Below are 24,503 nucleotides of genomic sequence, written 5' to 3' on the forward strand. Positions count from 1 at the left end.
TTGTTCCTCACAAGAAGGCCGGGAAAATCGAGCAGAACAGTCCCCCAGCAGGGTCTGCATCATCTACTACCCAGGAGGATGGGTCTGCCGTATTGCACTATTCAAGCGCTTATGAGCTATTAAAGAGCGGGCCGCTCACACAGAGACTTTGCCCTTTCCTGATAGACCTGCTGGGGTGGGACTACATCCCCCTGCAGGCTCTGCACCATCTACTTCCCAGGAGGGGGGCCTCCTGTATCACGCTATTAAAGTGCTTCTGGGCCACTGCAGTGCGGGACGCTCACTTAGAGACTTTGCCCTTTCCTGATCAACCTTCTGGGGTCGGACTGCCTCCCCAGCAGGCTCTGTACGTTCTAATGCCCAGGAGGAGGGGACCGTCTGTATCATGCTATCAAAGCGCTTCTGGGCCAACACAGTGAGGGGCGTGCACACAGAGACTTTCCGATCGACCTGCTAGGGTGGGACTTCGTCCCCCAGCAGGCTCTGCTCCATCTATGCCCAGGAGGAGGGGCCTGCCATATTGCACTATTAAAGCGCTTCTGGGCCACCACAACATGGGACTCACACAAGACCCACCCGTGTGCGTGACCTGGTAAAGAGCGACACTGTCTGCACCCATCTGGACTGGATGAGGCTGGGCTGGCCATGTCCATTGGCCCTGAGGCCCACCACCAGAGACAGCAAAGGCAATTCCTTGATCCAATGACTTGTTCACCCCAGGAAATAAGTGGCACAGTCCTTTCTTATCATTATTACCCTGTTTGCATTTTCTGTTCTCCTGTTTCCTACTACTGTATCAATTCCTGGATTGAGACGTCTCTATTGTCAAGTCTGAGGAGGCAACACAGAGGGATGATCCAGCTGGCACGCTGTTTAGTGTATGCGCCACAGAAGAACAGTAAGTGCTAATTGTTCTCCACTGACCGACAACCTATAAGGCAAAGATTAGAGGGATTTACATTGCTCCTCTAAGAAGAGGTAAAAGAAGCAGTTGGTAAAATCCCCAATCTAAATTTCATATTAAGAGACCTAGACAACGGCCTATTCACACAGTCCAAAAAGTCTCCGAAATAAGGGCCGCATTAAAAAGGCAGGTACTGGTATGTTAGGCTGGCCGTGGGGACAGCAGAAATTTTTGAGCCAAGGACAACATTCCATAGGGATCTTTACAGAGACCGCGGGAGATGCTGGTCATTGCTGTCGGTCGGAGCTAGAATTCAGACAATCCTAGCTTTACCAGCCATAGTTTGACACGGGCTATCCATGGGATCCTAAAGACCAAGTGGTGAGACTTCCATAAGGCACTCTCTATATGGCACAAGTTGCTCGGCTGACTGACTGAAAATTCATTCATGAGTAATTACAAAGATTTCTAACACCAATTCAGCCCAAGTAGGCAAAAAACAAGTCAGTCATTTCACATTTTGCATGCCTCAATATTTCACGTTATTTTGTGAAATGAGCATTATCACAAGCTCAATATCTTATCAGAGAGGCATGTGTTCAATTTGTATATCTCTACGAGGTCCGATATTCGCAAATAAGCAATTGATATGTGTGCCATGTATTTGATCGCTATAATCAAAGATGTGTGCCTGTCTGGATATGCACATTAATGTCGTCAATACACATCAAATCAAAGTCAATGTTTTGCATAATTAACAATTCATGCATATAACAGGTTTTGTGTCCATGATCTTTTGGAATATTCTCACTATACTCACATTCAAGCCACAGTAAATGAAAAACCATTAACTTATATCCAAGGCATTGGTGTGTCAATGTGACATGGAATATTTCTCAAGCTTATTAAACATGTTTTAAGTCTCAAGTGAAGACTATAAATCTAAGATTCAAACTAGCTACATGTTCGCTGTACAAAGGTAAAGGTCATAAAAGCAATTGTAAATGTACTGATAGTTGTTCTGTCACATTTAAACCAATCGGCGTACGTGTCATGCTCAATTATAAATTCTGATTGCAATTTTAGTAATGTATCTACACTATGTCCTCCTGCCCTGTATTTTTTACTCTGCCAATTGTAAAAAGAAGTAAGTGTCCAACTACAGAATATGTTGCATCATTGATTCCTATTGTTGTGACATGTTTTAAATTGCGTTTCTTGACCTGAAAGCAGGTGCTAGCAATGTACTGTTAGGGGAATGGGCAGTGCAGATTGTAAACTGAAAAATCTGATGTACAAGTTAAAAAGTTTGTGCTTAACATAAAATGCCAAAGTTCGTAGTCCTTCATGTCAGGACTATTTCAGCAGGTAATATGTTTAATGTAACATTTAAAACCATTGTTGAGTAGTAACCAAGTATCACTATGAAGTCTTCATATATAATGGTGTACAAGAATTTTCTGGAATCGAATTTCCAGAATGTTATCTTAGGGTTGTCTGGTTTCTTTTGAACTATAGTTGTACCACGCTCGTGTTTTCTAAGGGCACAGCTAACTTTCAGAATTCCCATACTAGGCAGTATTAATTCTTATCTTGTCCTCAGGTTCTCAAGATTTTTTCTGATTTATTAAACTTCAGTTTAAGTTTAAGTACAAGTACCTGCTTTGTTTGGAATGTAGGGCAGTGTAACCGAGGTTTCGTAACTGTTTTAAATGTCCGGTTGTTTAAAATGTGTGTATGTAAACATTTATTGACTCATAAAGTGAGCTTGTCAAAATGTCTTGAAATATATTTCGAATTTATGTTCTACAGGACTAACAAGCCAATGCCAATGCAGATTGATGGGGAACCTTGGATGCAGACTGCATGCACAGTAAGTATTGTTCTGTTTAGCAATGTATGTTTTGACGGTTTATCTAGATAGTATATAGTGTTTAATTTGTACCGGTGTTTTCTGAAATCTATTTCTTAACAACAGCACTTTGATAGTCTACCACATGGTGGTACTGTCTGATAATTTTTAAATGAGCACAATAACATAGTACTTAAAGATTGAATACATAGAAAAATAATACCTGCACATCCAAGCCATTTTTACAACTTCGGATAACCTTTAATTGTCAAAGCTGTCACATTTGTAGGATCCTGATGGTTAGTGGTTAGTAATGGTACTTGCATTTGACACCGCGGGCATGAACAGTGGGTGGTGCAAGCTGCAGTGGCCAACTCAGAAATACCTAGGGCACTGGTACTTACTTTTATTTATCTTTTACAAATTAAGCACTAGTGTGATTGCCTTCAGTAGAAATGAAACCGCAAAAACTGTAAAATGCTTACCTCAGACAAGATCTCTCCATTTCTTTTTGGTAGTATTATGGGTCTGGTTTGCTATGTTGCTATTGTTTACTACATAAGTTGAAATTCTACGCATCCTATTTCCACCCTTATGATTACATAGATTTCTGTTTTTTAAAGGATTCATCAAAATCTGCTAGACGGCATCTAGACATCTATGCAAATCAGGTCCTTTTATGGTTAGTCATATAGAACTCTATTTAATCTTGTGAATTATCCATGGGGAATACTCTGCACAGACGTAAGCATAGGAGACATATCACAAAGTGTCCTTACAGATGCATCGAATATAATGAGCCATATTGAAAAGTGTCTACTATGCAAAACTTCACTGATCATGCCTTCCATATTCACCACCCACAATACAAACTTCAACCTCTTACCCCTTTTTATAACACAGTTTTTTGAAGCTATAATTTAATTCTGCAGATGCATTCTGTTCAAAATAGGGCTCCTACTCACAACTTTCTTCCTAGGATAGCTGGACGCATCTAACAAATATATACCCATATATTACCAAACACTTCCCCTAACAAGACGTTAGATCTATTGGCTTTGGCAATGCATATTTAAGAAAATGAGACCTATTGGCTTTACTAATACTTGTATGTAGGTGAAATAAAAATAGAGAGGCACAACTTTTTTCTTTAATTTTCTTCATTTGGAATATATGTATCCCCTGGAGAAAATCAGAGTTCCCCTCTAGCAATTTTGGGCATATTTATATTTCACCCTGGAAAATCATTTACCCATCTCTTTGACAGGAGTAAATGTTTTTCAACATTTTCCATGGTGGTAGAGGTTGAGAAAATGGTTTCAAATCCACACCCATGTCTAAGAATGGCCACTCTCCAGCCACAGGCCGAGATTTTCTCACACCAAAACATTTGCGAGAGTAAATACTTTCACAAGAAAATGTCTGTCTTCACTGAATCACAAACATTTTTCTACATGTAAAACATAGTGCACATGTAAGTAAGACTTACATATGGAAATAGCTTTGTGAATTAAGAAAAATATCTTTAATCTTAATGATAGCAAAGAAAATGCTATTATAACCATGGGACAAATTTCCTATTGAAAAGGGCATGTAGGAGCCTTCTGAGTGCTTCCTCCCTATACGGGTTTCATGCCAAGCTGATCTTTTGTAAATAAAACATTTAAATAGTAAAATATATAAATTGCCTAACTTAAATTAAGGATATGTTGGAATCGCACACATTTAAGACCATGTTTGGAATGTCAGCATTCTAATATTTTTCAATCAACTACCATTCGAGTCTGCATATCGTTATAAGATATTTGAGGAGGAATGTAAACAGAAATATTGACCCAGTCTAAGACCCGTTTGTGGAATTTCTGGTCAGATAAATCTGTTTCTTACAACAGTGCAATGGTGGAAGCTTCCTGATACACAAGCATGAATACTAATATATTTTGGTCATATGCAAGGGATGCATCTAGATTACCTATCAGTGATACAGATTAATGTTATGTATTTATTCCTTATTTGATTGATTTTATGAAACTGAAGAAATAATAACATTGAATGTCGCAATATATTTTAAGGCAATATGATATAAATCAGGACTGGCTGAAAGTTGTAATAACAAAAGTTGATGTTCAAATTCTACATTAACATCAAAACGGCATAGCTATTAAAAATGTAATATGTGTGGGTTTGATCATTTATACTACACTATCCATTGACACATTCAATGCGTTCAAGCTTGAAAAGTTCTACAACAACTGCAGCTCCAGGCCAATATCTGATTTATGAGCACATTGGTACTTGTGTAGAATATATAATTTAACATTTTCTTTGATTGGCTGCTTAGTAATGGTGGTCTTTATGGTCACTATAATTGGTGGTTAACATTTTTTTGTGATCCTATAGCAGTTTGAGTATGCCTTAGGATTATAAATATGGGATGCCTGTGGTAGCTCCCTTTGACTAATATGGTACATCAATAATGATTTTTAAATTAACAAGTGATTGATTTCATGCAACAGCAGCTGATTGTGCCATCACATTTGTTTAAAAAGTGATGTAAAGGTGTAAAATTGAATTGCCAATAAACACAACAAAATGGGTGCAGGTTTGATGTATAGAAGACACAAAGGTGATTTCTTTGACAAAGGTGAAGTGTTGGGACAAAAAATTCTGGTGGTCATTTCCAGTGGTTATTTCCTAATCTAAACACAAACACTTGTAATGATGAGGTAATACAGCAATGGGAATTACACCGATCATGTTGTTTTAAATATGGCAACATTGGGTAACTTTTTCACTTTTGTTTATGATGAACTTCCTCAGAATTGTATCTCAATATTCGTAAACGATGTCTATCACAGTCCATAAAATAACAATTGTTATCTTTTGTGTGATATCATAGACCACACTGAGCTGACTTCAGAATGTGAGCATTTTATATTTCTGACTGCAATTTGTTTGGAAATGTGTGAAGAAATCAATCACTAATCATTGAGTTATTTTGTGTAAAAAAGTACACTTCTTGAAATGAGAGGTCTGTGTCTTTGGGATTTTTTCATTTAAACAAAATGTTAATATATTTGAATATATTTACAAAACAGTTCAAAATTTGAACCCATCAAAGAGATAACAAAAGGAATGAAATCTGCCAGATTGCTAAAATTATGTTAGAATCTTATTTGCCTTGTGATACTATTGGACAATATGTATAAACTATTGGGCCACTTGTAATGTTTTTCGTAAATATCTCACTAACCACACCTGCAATATTTATTAATTATCATCATACTCTTAGAATAGAAGATTTGCCTTTGACAAAATAAATTGGCCTTCTCACTAATCTGCAGATCCTCCTCTTGTCAACTGTTGAGTAGAAAACTGCTAATATAAAATAAATATTTCCATTAGTCAATCTTGCCATCTCATAGATTCATACCCAGCTCTGAGATGGAAAACATGTTTTGTCTGTTTTTGCATCATATTGTCCATCCTCAGCATAACTGTTGTAATGATGCATCAGAGTACTATCCTGTGGAGTTGTATCTAGTAGGTAGGCCATACCAGGTGCAACAGTTTTTCTTCATTGTTCAGGCCAATTTATAATGAAGACCTTTGTAATATTATTCTTCTAAGAAATATGGGGATGGGCTAAAAATCCTTGAGGAAAACATAGCATCGGAAGGGTCAAACCTCAAGGTGCAGCCACTAGTATCCTAGAAGCAATGTAGCATTCAAGCAGCATAATAACTTGAAAAGGGGTGAAGTAGTACAAAAAGTGTGTTCTATGCCATCAAATGTCTAAAACAGACTGTACAGAGTTGAAGTTATTTAAAGCAGAAAAGCCCACAAAATTGCCGTGTACGCAACTGCGACAGAGTCTTCCTTTTGAAAGAACTTTTGAGGTAAAACCTGTGGAAGAACTTCACTGAGATCATTATCGATTAGCGGGAAAAGTCAATTGTACATTGTTTAGGAAGAGTATGAATGAATGAATTCTTTCTAAATTGTTATTTTTGGCAGGAATCATTTTTAATGCCTATTCTTTCATATATTTTATCTATTATTTTGCTACTGCTCCTGTTGCAGTGATAGTAGCACAGTATTCAGTAGACTGAAAAGCATACATCAAAGCTGCTAGTTTCTGTTTACTTGACAATTAAGACTTATTTAGTGGCCAAATTGTTAACTTTACTCTTTTTAAGGTGAGTGATTGTTGTGGTTCTTTGAATATTAATCTTTTTTGTGTCACAATTCTTTATTGAAAATAGTTTCAAAAGTACATAAACAATGAATAGCAATCACATTTCAAAACAAAATTTGTACTAATACCACCATTCCATACATTGACAATTTTTGAGTGAGATATCAAAATGAAAATATATGTTCATAGAATGTGAAGAAGTATGTGCATTCAAAACCAAAGCCATGGTGTAAACCAATTAACAATAAATGTCCTTTTAAGTAATTTTCGCAAAATTAGACACTTCAAAATATGTTCAGGCCAGGGTTGAAGATTTGGAAAAACATCAGTTCTCCAAAAACATAAAATATACATTTTTGCCAAGCTAATAGCTGTGGAGAGCCATTTAAAGGTATGAACAGACATGGGTGGAAATAATGAAATATCATGCAAAAGTAACAAACGGTTTGAGAAGGTTACATTAATAAGAGAGTGTGCCTTCAACAAATCTTCAATCTGAAGCCAGAATGTACAAATATTAGCACATTCCAAAACGATATGAACAATATCACAATCCTGAGTTCCACATCGCCAACAGTAGGAAGCAGGACTGAATTTAGCTGAGTGTAATTTCAATGGAGACCAATGCCTGCAATGCAGTATTTTGAAGTAATTGAATTTAAGATGAGAATCCCTAAGTCCTTTGATACAAAACATAACATTCGTAGGACAGCAAACGTATTTTTGCCTTTTTGTTCTATGAAATCATTTTCTAGTTTACAGCAAGAATTTGATCTACCTTTGTCAAAATTTAATAAATACACTCAACTCTCATTTGCCCTTGTTTTAAGTATGAAAACAATCCTAACACAACATCTTATTTGCCTTTTACATGCTATATTTATACTTGGAAGCATTTTAAGGGTACAGTTTCTGGACTATAAGCCATTTCAATCCATTCCTCATTCTCTACTGAAACTTCACATAATTTAAAAACAAGGTGGTCCACTCATCTGAGTATAGCATTTACAGCTAAGGAATGGATATTATCTTTAATATTAGTCTTAGTAAAATATTTCATGCTGAACAACCTACAGGAGTTGATGGATGTATCATGAACAGTTGAGCTGCCTCAGCACATAGCTGATAGCTTTTTTCCTGTTTTCAGTCTAGTCCAAAGCACAAGTCAGAAACGGTCAGCAGTTACTGACTTTGTTTCCATGCTTTGCTGTCTGTAATACATACATTAACCCAGAGAGAATTTGATTTTCACTCATGAGCTTTGGACAGTGCAAACCCCAATTACAGTGTTCAGTGCTGCTCTGAACCCAGCACAACTGCTCCTGATACACCCTTTGAGTAAGAGTACCTGGAACCAATTAACTGACCATCTAAATCATGTTTTATATAATCAAATATTTAATATTGTGCAATCTTTTCATCTGCAATTTTAAAATATATCATCCTTCTTGATCTACAATCAATACGGACTAATCTATGGTCAGAGTTGGATTTTTCTTCAGTTATTTCCTTTTTCACATAAAATACGGACAGAGATAAAATAGCATGCAGGAGGATTAGTATTGAATGCAGATCAATTATGAAATTGTTTTAATTGGAAAGCTAAACAGCCAGTGCTTTTATTTTCCAGAAAAACCAGGCGGCCTACCCAGAGCTCACGGTTTGTCCATGATAATATGCAGACCTTTTGAGACAGAAGTGTTTTAGGGCACTGTTGTGTGGGGGTTCCATCACTGCCTAGTGCAAGCATTTTTAATGCAATCATGCACTTTTCACAGGATTTTGAACATATTGCTAGTAGATGCCTGTTTGCCTTGCTCTTTACTGTGTTCAATAGAAGCGCCTTTGTGCTCTCAAGAAAACAAAGACAAACTGTGGAGTCTGAGGCATTTCAATGAAACTTTCACTTAAAATCGAAACATTCGTATATATAGAAGTCATCGGCATCACAGTGTTAGGCTTGCTTAAAGTATATGATTTGGCCAGCAGCAGATTAAAGATGGCATCAAAGGTTATTCTAGTCCTTAAGCACATACCAAGTGTGAAAAAACTTCTTTTTTGGAATGTATTTTTATTGACATTCACAGAGATGTCAGATGAGGATGTGGGATTGCATGCTAAGAAACATTGTTTTGTTTTAGTACTGTGTAAAATGTGGTATGATTTCCTTAAACAACACTACTGTGAGAAATTGGGCTTAGTTGAAAGTGGTGATCCGTGTTCTAGCAACAGCTACAATCCCTGTCAGAGTGAACCACAAGATTCACTAAATTAACCTGTTCATAACCCTCTGGTAGCTCGGCACAAAAGCAGTCAGGCTTAACTTGGTGGCAATGTGTAAAAGATTTATGCAGCACACAAACAGTAATAAAGTGAAAACCCAACACAGGAGAAATCCTACACAAATGTAGAAACATAGAGCAAATTGTAATAAATTATTTGACACCAAAATAACAAATCCAATCAGTAGGACCAGAGGTATGAATTTGTGAAGTTTAAGGAAAAACTAGTGCCTAAAAGATCAAAGTGCCAACCGAGGATATCTTGTTTTGCTAGACTGTCAAAGTAAAAAAATATGTCCGACCGCAATGGAGCGCAAGTCATTTACAAAAAAGTGGATTGGGCCCGGTCAGTGCTGACCTTCGGTCATAGAAGAATTTCTGAGAAAAATGTTCTGAGAAGGAAAGGTAAAGTGGGGCAAGGTTGCAATCAGTGTCCGAGGAGGAAGCGTCGTTGTCTGGTAGCCCCTGGGCAAAGTTGCAGTGAAGATTTCTATGTTTGCCACTTTTTTGGAAGCCAAAAATCTCCAGCAGGGCAAATCTGAAGGCTGTAGCTAACATGAGTTTCAGGAGGCTGGATACTCCTATGGTGAAAGATTACTGAGCAGGATTTGCTGCAGAGAGAAGCATTGTGGGAGGTGCCGTGAAGTCCGGCTGATCGGTGATGCACCTTGAGTGGATAGGTGAGCGGGTCAGTCCCGAACTTCTCCCGGGTCTCACAGCCGTTTTTAGCCAAACATTATCCCAAGTTTTGGATTTTGGCTATCTGGTCACCCTTAGCACCATTACCAAGGGTCAAGGACTGGGGGGGCACCACCTGAGGGATTAGGATCCCTCAGGCTGGGTCCAGATGCGGGTGCAAGATGGTGGGAGCCTTTTCTGCCCCTGAGGCTCTGAATAAGAGGCCAGCAAACTAGCCCTTGGAGTCACTCTCGTAGTCCTGTTCAGGTGATAAAGCAGGGCTCATGCAGCAGGGAAGGCCTTTGAGGGTTCAAGACAAGCTCCATGCAGCAAAACAGTCCATCAAGGTGCAGCAAAGCAGTCTAGTGGAGTACACAGCAGGCCAAAGCAGCAGGCAATCCTCTGAGTTCCAGAATGAAAACTGAATAGCGTGTCTGAGGATCTCCTTTCTATACACGGTCCCTTCTTTGAAGTAGAAGTTTATAGAGAATTTCCTTTGAAGTCCTTGAAGTCTCATGACTCCCCTGCCTTGGCTCTAAGTTGGCTGCATGAACAACGCAGGGTGACAAGACCTTTGTGTGAAGGCAGAGAACATTCTATTCAGTTGCAAGTGGAGCTGAGCTCAGCTCTCCCTCATCTCCCAGTTGATGGTCCATCCAAGCACCTAATCCCTCTATTGTGTGGCTGTCTGGGGGAATAAATAAACTCCAGCTATCCAATTTAATCACGATGCTTCACCACAGGTAATCTGATTAGGTACAGGTGCATTGACTTGGTCGACTGCAGTGGGTAGATATCTTGGGGTCCGTCTTTATCACTCTCAGCAGGACCTATTTGAGGGCAACCTGCAATGGGTTGTGACAACCCTCAAATCTCAAATGCGGTTTTGGCAGTGGTTACCTAGAGCTTTAGCAGGGAGAGTTGCTCTTTCTAAAATGATCCTCCTCCCTCATCTGTTATACTACTTTGTCAATATTCCAGAACATTGATTCTTCATTGATCTGGATTGGGCACTAGGGGATCTGCTCTGGGATATTGGGGGATGTAGAGTGGCCGTAAATAAGCTTTGATTGCTTGTGAGAAGCAGAGGAATAGGGTTTCCAACTTTTGAGGCATATTATCTTGTTGCATAACTTCAATGGGGAGGCAGATGGTTATCGGGGAACAATCTTTGTGAAACTAGCACAGGGTATGGTCCCCTCCCTTTGTATATTACACAACAATTTCTACACCCCACAGTGAAACTCCACTGTTAGTGGACACTCCTTGTATGGTTTGCTAGGAAATGCAAGACAAGGGTGCTGCAGCTTACAAAACACATTCTTCCTTATTTACCAGTCACTTCTCTCCAAGGTTTTGTCTGGCATTTTAGGACACTTTCCTCTTGACCATTTGGCAAGCTGACATGAACACTCTCTATTGACATGGTTGGGAACTTGTTCCAGGACACATATTTACTGTAGCTTGACCATAAATGTCAGGATTATAACATTCCACCAGATCAGTTTTGTTTACATACACGGTTGGTGGGAGCCCTCAGATTACTCTGGGGTGTGATTGATGTACAGCCTTCCATCCATGCAGTAATGCATTCGATGCACACCATGTGAGAAGTATGACACCTTATTAGTTGGTTTTGTAGAGCGATTAAGGAACATACTGGGGTCTCACTAACCTATCTCCGGTGCGAATGGGAGAAAGATTTAGGGTGGCCCTTCCATGATATGGAATGGGTGCAGGCACTTGAATCTCCTCATATCATCCTCAGAAATGCAAGATTAAAAAATATACAATTTGTGATACTTCATAGGGCATACCTTACTCCATCACGGTTGAACAACATGTATACATTGGCCAACTTCACTTGCCCCAGATGTCAAGCGCACTCAGTGGATTTCCATCACATGCCTTTGTCTTGCCCTAGAGTATCTGGATACTAGCATTCTGCACTGGCTACTATTACAGAACTCATAACAATCACAACATGGGAAGCTGCAGCATTGGGAAATATTTCTCAGGCGGAAGAGTCATACAGTGAGGATACACTTTCTGAATTTAGCCCTTATGCTAGGAAAGGCCTACTGACCATGCATTGGCAGGAGCAACGGGTACCAAGCTTTGGCCAGTGGTGTAGGACTCTGCACCACTGGGTGATGCAAAGAGTACTTTGCTGCACAGGGAGGAGGCCAGTAGAATCCGAAAGAGCCCTATTGCAGCAGCCTGCGACACTATGTTAATGCAATTCAAAGAATTCGCGACTGTGGAGACCCCGGTATCTACTACACCCTAGGGGCTCCCCTGGCAAAGTCACTGTTTCACCCCATTGATTCATCTCATTGATCTTCAAGGGAGTTGTTGTTTATGGTAATGGGAGTCATTTATAGTATATGGAGACCATTACTCTTCCATATGGGTGACAATCTTTGTGTGCCAGGACTTTTGCCGCTTCCTGACCATTGTTCTTCCTGACGGGTGTTCAGAATCTCAATGTGTAATAAAGCTCAGTATATGCTTGGATTCGCCTCTCAACCCAAAAATCCTTCCTGACCATTTACTTACCTATTATTTGTGCTATATGCCTGTGCACTCCTCTTTGTTTCCCCTTTCCAAGTTGTAATTACCTATCATTATAAACATATTGTCTATAATATATGGGAGACTGAAAGAATATTGTAGTCTCGCCTTCTGAGAGTTATAGTACAAGTGATAAGGAGAGATTGCAACTATACATCTATTAGCATATTTACCATTTGAAGAATAGTTACACTGCATTTATATTAGTCTGGATATGTATAGGAAATTTGCTAAATGTTCACTGTGGAGTGGTGTTCTTTTTAAACAGATTTAAGTGTGAAGCAGTAATTGATCCATTGAAAAACACAATAAAAATTATTTGAAATAAATAAGGAGACAACTGATTGTTGATGCAGACCCATAAGCATTATCAATTCATCAAAAAGGAAATGAAAAGCATATGTACTAACAGAATTTTTTTATCAATAATGTGCCTCCGACAACCAGCCCAGAAGAATTGCCATCTCCATAAAATAGTCCTTCACTGCCTGCCAAAGGAACTGGGTGGAGGGACAGTCTCAAAATGAGAGCTAAGATTCCAGAAAAGATTAAACTCACAAAGACAATCAAGCAACCAAGAGGTAATCTCCATGGAAACTAACAGGAGCTCCTTTACAAACCCTATGAGGTAGTGAAACCCTATTACAAGCTTGATAGAACAACAAAGAATCGTCCTTTCTGCAGCAAATGGTCCCAACAAAATCAAAGGGAATTTCTGACTATTTCTGAGTCAAATTCTGACTACAGTAATTTTAGAAAAGTTGGATGGGCATTTAGACCCTCAGCGAATGGGAGAAGGCAGTGGGCAGTCTCCAAGACAATCATATAGCTAGACACCCCCAATCAAGATATACAGAAAACCCTTAAGCATCAGCACAACCACTTGGACATGACCCTATAATGAACTGCCAAAACAGGGTGAATCTTGGAAATTGTGTACAATAAAAATCATCTGCTGGAATATCACAGGTCATGGGAACCATAAGGGTTTGAAACCACCAGCCTTCCCGCAAGCTCAAACATAGCTCAGGAGGAGTTCATTTGAAGGGAGGGCAAAATAACAAATATGACTCAACTATTAATCCTCAACCGAGCGCTACTAAGAAAAGATATCCATCTGACTCACTATGAAGTATGATAAACATCTATGTTAGGTCCTCAAACTAAAGGAATTCACAAACCTGCTGCTCCTAATTGAAAGACACACTGGGAACAAACAATGGCAAGTCATCATAGCGGGGGACTGCAACACCAAATTATGCAGTTGGGATGGAAATCACAAAGTCCTCTTGGAAGCCAGGCAGGGCCCTGGGAGCCCCAATATTAATCCAATATTTTCTGCAAAAAAACCCAAAGGAAAACTCATTGAACAATTCTGCTCCAGAAATATGATGGCTGCCTTGCACACTGCAGGTGCACATAAAACAAGCCACTCTGTCATTTTGCAATGGCAGGGTATCCTCACTAACTGACTATATTTATTTGTTTTAGCAGTTTAGCAGAATAGTCTCAATTCTGAGATACAAAACTGTCATGGAGAATCAAAAGCGATCACATCTAACTGATTCTCGGAAAAAAGTACCTGTCTTCAAATCCAAAATTTCACAGGATACATGGGTCAGACACTTGCAGAATGTCTATTGAAATGACTCTGCACTAGCAACTTTGAGTAGTACAAATATGGACTGGGAAAATGAACCTCCAGTTCATCTCAAACCCAATACAGAAAACATCCAGAAGAAATATGAAAGCAAATCAAAAACAGGCCCTCTCTTAGCCAAATCTAGCAAGTAATTCAATTCAAATCAGAAAAATGAAAAAGCCCTATGACTAGACTTATTGCCTAATAAACTGTTCAAGTGTTTCCCAAATTGAGGGTGAACATTTTGCAGACGCTTCTGGGATTTATGGCTCAACAGAATTTTAGTCCTGATTTATGAGCAAAGCAAGAATATGGATCCAAATTCATACAGACCCGTCAGTCTAATAAACTGAAACCAAGATTATTCTTGGTCACTGAAATGCATTCAACATGTAAAGAAGATGAAGGGATCCTCACCAAGTATCAAGGAAGATTGAGATCCATCTTACCTCACCATGTACCAGGACCACAAAGCAGAGGGTATGGCTCTATGCTGCCGTCATAGATTTTTCTATCACTCTTTGACTGCCTTAACCAAATCATGGTTCAAGCTAGTAAATACATACTTGAATTCGTTCCTAAGTGTCCTCTTCAAAAGCGCTTACACAAATACAATGGCACAAGTGAGGTATGATTTCAAACTCCTATTTGACTCCAAAATTCACAATCAAATGTGGAGTAAAACGGGACTGCCTCCTTGCTCCATTCTTGTTCAATATATACAATTACTACCTAAAGAATGAACTTCTGAAGCAGTAAATGCTACAAAAATGTAAAATACCTCAGATCCTGTTCTCCTTTACTAATGATCAGTACTTCCAGCAAGTATAGCAAATGCTCTTAAACAATTACTGTATTACAGAGAAAATTATTGTATGGAAACAATAATAAAGGTAAAAGCAAGATTGGGTGTGCAGTTATGAAGTAAAGAAATCACCAGCTGCCCACAGAGATCAACCACCTGCATCGCGGTGCACATGCTATCCCAGACACTGCAAGTAAAATATGAAAATTAGGTTCCCCAGGACCTTCTGGCTTCATTTCTGGAATTTCTATTTAAGGATGTGATATTGCTGATGCAATAAACCTCATAAAAGAGTGCTATTAATATTGCAAAAGACATTTCCTATAGATTTGACTGTGTTTCAGACATTTTTTCTTTGCTCCTGTCAGGTTTATCCCCTGACCCCCTTTGTGTTTTTTCTGATTTCCTTTCTTAAAAATTGAGAATATTTCTCCCCTACATATTGTTATGTAGTTACATTTTAGGCCCAAGTAGAAATATCTTCATTTGACATGCTCACATTTTTAAGTAGCCTTCTTTTCTTAAACACAATGACATTTGATGCACATTTGCTTGTGTGCCAGTGCAGAATAATATTCTCCAAAACAGCATTGCTTACATTTCCAATACGTGGGCATATTATTACAATAACTTGAACATTCTGTACAAGGGCTAGGTTCACTGCACACAATGGGGTTGTTTGGTGATAGAGCTATCCTAATAAGATAAACAATAACAGCCTAACTGGGACTTCGGCATGGCAACATGGGTGAGGTTTATTATATAACTTCCTTGTTTAGTTAAAGGAGCATTTTGCTGGCACTAAGAGGTTGTCACATAGCGGGATTCTAGCCCTTCTGATTCCTGTTTACCTCATGTGAGGGATGAGGCCCAGCTCTCCACCAGGATGGGCACCTTGATAAAACTTGCCCACAGGTAACTGGGGAGTTATTTCACCCTTGAGAGAATTGGCAGATTCACCCACCATACTCACACTAGGGTAGGTAGTGCTTGGTAGGAGTACAATATATTACAGTACTTATATGTAATCATATATTCTGTGTAATTAACACAATGGTTGAATTGGTTATCTTCTTCACCATTCACGTCATGCTAATAACACTATTCTGTTTCCTTATATTGATTATTGCAGAGCACTTATTTTGCTCAAGAATCGCAATGCTTCAATAAATATTGAAATTGCATGTTGTGCGCTTCTTGTGTATCTCTTTGGTTATGCACAAATAACTAAACAAAAATGTTCTAGATCTGTTACCGCGATTTCCTTGGTAAGTCGGGGTTGTCATGTTCTAGAGATATAGATGGTGCACTGTGAGCTAGCAGGACTAAGGCCAACATGTCCTAATGGTGTGCCTAGAATCAGTCTTGCACGATTTTGAAGTTTATGTATTTTCATTGAGAAAGTATACGTCGTACGACATGGCACCGCCAACGTTTTAGCTTGAATTCAACTTTAATGGATTGCGCAAGTAATTTTCTTTTTTATACCCAAAGACCCCTCCTCACCTCATATTTGGAGGTGTCCGTGGTGTTAGGGAAAAATCCTCCTCAGCTGAGTAGGTAATCCCTATGCCTTGGCTGTTGGTTGTTCAATCTTGAACCATTCATAGGATAACCCCGCAGAGGCACCCTCTCTGAATTCGACATACTCATATGGCTCATGACGGCACATCATTTAACATTACAGTAAACTGCAAACATGCGGTTACGCAGCTGCTGCAACAAAGTGGACTGCCCCTTGTGGGTGGAGACATTACCTTTGTGGTTAAAGCCCACAAAGCATATAGTACAGAGGTTTTCTATTTATTGGTTGCATTCCCAGCAGAATATGCACAAACAAGACTTTTCATACTTACACAGTACCTGCAGTTCCTAACAACCACACTGCTCATGAAGCACTAGAAATACCATTAACATACCAAGAACACCAAAATTGGTTTGAAGGTTCCCTACCACATACAAGAAACGATGTTGGATGAGGTCCCCTTACAAATGAGGGAGCGGCATGGCCAGTATTAGCCAGTTATACACCCTGTCCAAATATATCAAATCTGACAACATAAGAACTATTTATACTATACTCAGATCTGGTAAGAACATATAGAGGTTTGACACAATTTCTCATGAGAACATTGACAATAAATCCTGCAAGTGTTGCTCAAGCTGCACAACCACAATTGGGTATGCCTAGAATTAGTCCATGGACTTCCAGTGCAGTCATGGGTAAGGTTCCAATTAGAAGGGAGGATATTCCGTTCTGCATTGCACAAAAAACCTGCTTGAAGCTGTGTTTCCCCTTCGGGACCCAAAGAAAATTGCAGAATTCTCACAATATGCTTGCCAATGTGGATGGGTCCCCCAGTGCAAGACTGTGCCACTTTGGGTACAGTCTTTGCTGCAGTATATACCAGAACACATGATTTGCCTGAGGAGTTTAAACAGATACAAAATGAGTACAGGCAGCCCCTGCATTGGATTTTGGAATGAAACCACTGGGAAACTTTGCCACAGTATCTGCCCTAATGTAAAGTAACATTAAAGGAGAAGCAACAGCGTTGGCTGTTTGCCAGCAACTCAAGTATTTGGCTCTGTAAGACCAGGAGTGCAAATTACCAAACATTATTGAGGAAACCTACTCAACATTAGGTAGAGATAATTTGGTAGCCAGACCTAGTAAACAACAAATTAAGGATAATCTGAAAAGGATAACTCAGAGCAGGCATCAGACTCCGCTACAAAGAAGAAGTGGGACACTGAGAAAAATAAAGAGACTAAATCACGGGCGGATCTCCGCAACAGGAGTCCACTGAAAAATGCTATAATTTGCATAACCGTGATAATATTAAAACACATGATAGGTATCAGGATACTGATGCACACTCCTCTTGTTTCTTTCAGGAGTCATCTGAAAAATGCTTGGAGAGAGGGGGATGATCAGATTGCAGATCAGAGGAGTACATGAAACCAAAGAAGGACTCACAATGCTCAACTGATTTTACTAAACAGGAAGACAAACCGAAACAGTCCATGCCTCAATTAAAAAGAAGAAGGTAGCTGGCATTAAAGTCAAGCATGCCATGGATATTGAGCACACTGCTCCTGAGCTAGCTCTGACCATGCTGGATAGCGTGGCAGAAGTCATGATAGTTTGCCAGAATCTTTTCCAATGTCTGGTGGCAGTAGCAATGAGTGACTATAGCCAGGCGGAAACACCAGCTGGTAGACAGAGTGTCCCTCATCAATTATATGGAATGCAACGCCAAATTGAGGGGGATATACAACGTCCAATAAATGTTCTCTTTTGGGAGAACTTGTCATCCAGCTATGACATTCTCTTGGCTGAAAAGGATTGGCCACCAGAGTTTGTTATGGATTGCCCAGAGGAGAAATGGTAATGTTACCTAACTTCTCCGACCTCGCCCTAGATGCAGTTAAATATTCATACGCCAAGGAGTGGGGCTTAGCGCCAGCTCCAGAATTATACCGCAACCATGTGGGGTGGGGTGGGGTGACGATTCTCCTTTTCACATCATACCTGTGAGGTCAACCCCACAAACACAAAGACAATACCCCATAAAAATGAGAATAATCCACAAGTTAGAGAGATACTCACTCAGCTTGAATATTAAGGTGTAATAGAAAGTTGCACCTACCCTGTGAATTATCCTTTGTTTCCAGTAATGAAACCCGACCATTCATATAATTTATTGTTAGATACAGACACTTGAAAAACGCTACATGTACCTTTGCTGTACATAACGAGCATGGTGCAGCACTATAGTGCTAAAGTGCAAAGATGCAAAAGAAATTCAAACCACATTAGACTACTCTAATGGATTTTGCTGCCAAAATATAGCATCTGAAAGCAGGTAATGAAAAGCAGCTATGTCGATTGCCCCAAGGTTATAGGAATAACCCTGGACTGTTTTCATCCAGGGCTACAGAACTTTATCAAGATTTTGATGACCAGGCATTGTCCTTTGTTGATACCATATACTTGATGGATTATGACCGTTCAACTCACTTGGCTAGAGTAGATTGCATTGTTTTTGGATTTGCTTGCATGGGCTAAAATTGCCTATCTCAGTGTACTGATTTTGGGATACGAGTTGTCAAGTGAAGGCAGAAGACTTGCAACACATTTCTTAGAGACGTGCGTATTTCTACAACCATCTAACACATTGAAAATACTCCGATCAATATTAAGTTTTTTAAATTTTAGCAGAACATTCATTCCAGATTACGCAGAGCAGGTAAAACACTCTACAACTTTATTCGGCCTAATTCTATGTTCAATACAAGCTGACATGCTAGCTTCAAAACATTCACACACACGTGTGAATACCAGTAACCTGGAGATCTGTATAATTGTAGGTGCATCAGGATACACCTGTGTCACATTCAATAAAGGAGACACTGTATCAATTGCATATACATCGCATTTATATACCAATGCAGAAATGCATGTTGAACTGACAGAAAAGATTCTGACGACAGTACAGACTGCTGTGGTGAGAGAAAGATAATTAGCTCAGGGGAAATGCATAATTGTTGTGAGTCAAGTTCCTGATTTGGGGGTTACAAAGGCCTGCATTCCTAACACAAAAGCTTTATATTCAAGATGGCTACAATTAGCCAACTCTCTTACGGCAACAGATGTAGATTACATATCTGATTCTACACTTCAAACACAGGTATATCTGCAATATGAACATGAATATCCTCTGCCTAATGAAGTCCTGCCTCTAGATTAGCATGATTATATCATCTACAGTGACAGTTCTGCATAGCCTGCCATAGGGAGAAAGCACCAATAGCCTGCTGCATGTGCCGCAGTTAAGGGTAGAATGGAGGATGTAGAATTTCACCCTCACAACTGAGTCACTTGGTGAATTCCATCAATTCAGATTCCCAAAGTGCAAAGTGGGGGATTGAGTAATACCACACTCAGATCACAGGTTAGGATTAATCCTAGCAGCACATGATGGCCTAGCATCTGCTCATGCATGGGTGACAGCTGCAATTTCACTATTGCACCAACACTACAGGTGGCCAGGTCTATACAAACAGACACCCACCACAAACAACTATAATGATCTCCGACATGCCTTTGGCTTGTCTTTATCTGGACCACTGCGGACCTCTACAGTCTGATGGGTCTTACAATTACATCCTGGTAGCAGTGGATTCCTGATCTTGATTCCTATGGGGTTGTCTACAGTGATTGGCTGACACCCAAACTGTTATAAAAGATTTGTAAGTCTTTATCGGGACATGCACAGTAGCCATATTCAGTTCAGACCAGGGTCCGGCATTTGCCTGCAGGGCTTACAGAGACACCATGGGAACATTGGGTATGACTATGCGATATTCCTCACCCTACTATCCTGAGGAAAATGTGGAAGTAGTGAGGAAATACCAGGACTTAAAGCAGTCTTTAACAGCTAGGGTATTAGGTCCAGGTTGCAGTTGGGTATACCTCCTCTACGGATTTCAGAGAGCCCTCAATAATCTGCCTAGAAAATCCCTGGGTGGTCGGACTCCCTATCGAATCCTTTTTGGGGTTAAGATGTGGGTTCCAGACCTTGAAAGTCCCAGTACAGTGCACGAAGAAACACAATTTGACATAAATGAAAATTTGGATGTTTACAGGATGTGAACAACTTTCATGAAGCTCAGAGCAACTTCTAGCAAAAACGTTCTGCCACTGGTGTAGTGGGGGTTGCTCCAGCAACTCTTGGTTGCATTCCAAAGATGGGAGTCTGGTGCAGGGGAAAATTGTGGACAAGAAAGAATTCGGTCCATCCTACAGAGTGCCTGTATCTGTCCTGGCTGTTGACGGTACCAGATCTGTACTTTTACTGCCCCTTGCTGCCTGCAAGGCAGCAAGGGGCAGTAATTTCCATAGATCTCATCAAACTCCATAATGTGGCTGGTCCTACATAGTAGGCCTCTGTAAAAGATTGAACATTCCTTCATCTTAACATTCTCTTTGGAACTAATGACATCATAGTGTCATTTACACATTACTACAGCCTCGAAGAGTCCTGGGTAGTTACCTTTCTCCTCTCACTACCCTGCAGTAGGTCCCGTTGGAAGCTGTGATCAGCTTTGACGCTTCTTCTCCCCGGCTGGGAACAGCTAACACTAAAGTATCACTTCTGCTTAGTGCCCTTGAGGGCGAGAATATCACTGGTGCCCCGCTGCTGTTCGCGCTGGTCGCGCGCCTTCTCTGCTTAGCTTATTTTTAAAATATCCCGTTTTCGGATTTCTGTTTGTGTTACTTTTTGCCTTCCCCCTGTTTTTAAAAGCGCTCCTGGCCCCTACCTTGCACCGTAATTCAGGAATCACCACCGCTGTTTGGCGGGTCCGGGTTACCGGGAGGTTGTGGGTTTCTGTGGGTTTCAGCGCCATCTTGCTTTGGGAGGAAGCGCGAGCGCCATCTTTGAGCGTCCAGGTCACCTGGGACGCCGAGACGACGCTATTTAGGGCGAGCTGAGCGGAAGGTGAGCCTGCTTAGTGCCCTTGAGGGCGAGAATATCACTGGTGCCCCGCTGCTGTTCGCGCTGGTCGCGCGCCTTCTCTGCTTAGCTTATTTTTAAAATATCCCGTTTTCGGATTTCTGTTTGTGTTACTTTTTGCCTTCCCCCCTGTTTTTAAAAGCGCTCCTGGCCCCTACCTTGCACCGTAATTCAGGAATCACCACCGCTGTTTGGCGGGTCCGGGTTACCGGGAGGTTGTGGGTTTCTGTGGGTTTCAGCGCCATCTTGCTTTGGGAGGAAGCGCGAGCGCCATCTTTGAGCGTCCAGGTCACCTGGGACGCCGAGACGACGCTATTTAGGGCGAGCTGAGCGGAAGGTGAGCCTGCTTAGTGCCCTTGAGGGCGAGAATATCACTGGTGCCCCGCTGCTGTTCGCGCTGGTCGCGCGCCTTCTCTGCTTAGCTTATTTTTAAAATATCCCGTTTTCGGATTTCTGTTTGTGTTACTTTTTGCCTTCCCCCCTGTTTTTAAAAGCGCTCCTGGCCCCTACCTTGCACCGTAATTCAGGAATCACCACCGCTGTTTGGCGGGTCCGGGTTACCGGGAGGTTGTGGGTTTCTGTGGGTTTCAGCGCCATCTTGCTTTGGGAGGAAGCGCGAGCGCCATCTTTGAGCGTCCAGGTCACCTGGGACGCCGAGACGACGCTATTTAGGGCGAGCTGAGCGGAAGGTGAGCCTGCTTAGTGCCCTTGAGGGCGAGAATATCACTGGTGCCCCGCTGCTGTTCGCGCTGGTCGCGCACCTTCTCTGCTTAGCTTATTTTTAAAATATCCCGTTTTCGGATTTCTGTTTGTGTTACTTTTTGCCTTCCCCCCTGTTTTTAAAAGCGCTCCTGGCCCCTACCTTGCACCGTAATTCAGGAATCACCACCGCTGTTTGGCGGGTCCGGGTTACCGGGAGGTTGTGGGTTTCTGTGGGTTTCAGCGCCATCTTGCTTTGGGAGGAAGCGCGAGCGCCATCTTTGAGCGTCCAGGTCACCTGGGACGCCGAGACGACGCTATTTAGGGCGAGCTGAGCGGAAGGTGAGCCTGCTTAGTGCCCTTGAGGGCGAGAATATCACTGGTGCCCCGCTGCTGTTCGCGCTGGTCGCGCGCCTTCTCTGCTTAGCTTATTTTTAAAATATCCCGTTTTCGGATTTCTGTTTGTGTTACTTTTTGCCTTCCCCCCTGTTTTTAAAAGCGCTCCTGGCCCCTACCTTGCACCGTAATTCAGGAATCACCACCGCTGTTTGGCGGGTCCGGGTTACCGGGAGGTTGTGGGTTTCTGTGGGTTTCAGCGCCATCTTGCTTTGGGAGGAAGCGCGAGCGCCATCTTTGAGCGTCCAGGTCACCTGGGACGCCGAGACGACGCTATTTAATGCTCGCTGGTCTCGCGCAGCGGTAACGCGCAGCGGAGCGCCTTCCCTGCGCCTGAGTCGTGCCAGAGTCCTGCCCGTCTGCGCTCGTCCGCGTCTCGGAGGCGGACGAGGTCGGACTCTGGTCCTCGGCTCCTGTTGTCTGCCGGGTTAGAGGTTGACTACCCGCAGCTCTAGGATGATTACGTATAGCGCTGCTTCCTTGTTTGCTTTGCGCCCCCCTCGCTCGGCCTGTCTGTCTCTTTTCCCCGGCGGTCGCCGTCTAGGCAAGGGTTGCCCCGTGTGTAACTAGCTCCCCACATTATCATCTACTCATGGTCCATCTACCCCTCCTCAGTACTGTCATTGCGCGTTGCTTAACACTAGGTCCCTTCCTCGTCATACCTCGGATATATGGGATCTTCTCGCGCACTCCAAGATCTCTTGCTTATTTCTAACTGAGACTTGGCTGGGAGTGGGCTCGGAACCCGACATTGCCTGTGCTGTCCCGCCTAACTATTCCATCTTACGGAGGGATAGAACTGAGGGAAGAGGCGGTGGGGTGGCTCTGATAGTGGACAAGGTCTTTGATTGCTCCTCCTTTGCGGTGGACAACATTGCCGGATGTGAAGCCTTAGGTTTTACACTCCATCTATCGGCGTCCCAGACCTGTACCGGAATTCTCCTCTATAGATCCCCTGGACCCATCGGGTCCTTTTTCGAGGACCTACAGTCGGCCTTATCAGTACCTTGCATGCGTTCTGCGCACTGCTTGTTATTAGGCGACTTAAATTTGCACATGGACTGTCTAACCGATGCTGAAGCTACCAAACTCCGTGATATCACGGCGATGTTAGGGCTAGCCCCTTTTATCCACAGCCCCACTCACGTGAAAGGCCACACATTAGATGTGATCTTTTCCTCCAAGCCTATTGAGGTGTCCCCTCCACTCCCGGTCCTCTGGTCAGATCATTATCTGATAAACTTTGCCTTAGTGTTTGTATCTAAGCTTAGCCAAAGGGCTCTGAAGGAAGGGTCCCGGCAATCTAGAGCCTTCCACCTAGTGACAGCAGATATGCTCTCCGATGCTCTCTGCCAATACCCGTGTCAACTGACAGGGGTTCTGGAAGCCGACCTAATCTTGGTCCAGAACTGGATGCAGGCAAGATTCGAGGAGCTGGCCCCATTGAAGCCTGCTAGAACAGCACCTCATCTTAATTCTGCTCCTTGGTTCTCTTCCACTTTACGTACAATGCGACAAGACTGCAAAAAGTTGGAAAGGCGGTGGCGGCGCAAGTACGATCTTGTGGAGCTAACGAAATACCGCGACGCGATAAAGTCTTACTATAAACAGATTGCCGCAGCCAAAAAGAACTATCTTGAGCAGAGAATTGACAAAGCCGATAATACGAGCCGGGAACTCTTTAGGATTGTGAAGGAGTTTGTCAACCCTGTAGTAGGGACCCCGGTCCATTCACACACGGAACAATGGATCAAACAGCTCGCCGACTTTTTTGTGACCAAAATCTTAAAGATTCAGGACACTTTTCCATCTGTGGATTCCCGAACGGCTGACGCTGTGTTAGGGGATAAGTCGACCTATTTAGCTCCCTCACAGGCTGAATCTGGGCCTTTACTATCTGTCTTTCCCCAGCTGTCCTGTGAGACATCGCTTGAGCTGTTATCCCGGCTGCA

General features: G+C 41.7%; 1 protein-coding gene across 2 annotated transcripts in view; it reads left to right on the forward strand.

The window, feature by feature from the left end:
• Positions 1–24,503, forward strand: part of DGKB (diacylglycerol kinase beta) — a 1,940,047-nt gene that overhangs the window by 1,830,216 nt on the left and 85,328 nt on the right. For both annotated transcript variants that reach the window (XM_085630814.1, XM_085630813.1), the window contains one exon: positions 2,717–2,777. In XM_085630814.1, coding sequence (XP_085486940.1) covers positions 2,717–2,777 — 61 coding nt within the window. The remainder of the gene's footprint in view (positions 1–2,716; positions 2,778–24,503) is intronic.

Source organism: Triturus cristatus, chromosome 10 (assembly GCF_964204655.1).
Source record: "Triturus cristatus chromosome 10, aTriCri1.1, whole genome shotgun sequence".
Classification (NCBI taxonomy): Eukaryota; Metazoa; Chordata; class Amphibia; order Caudata; family Salamandridae; genus Triturus; species Triturus cristatus.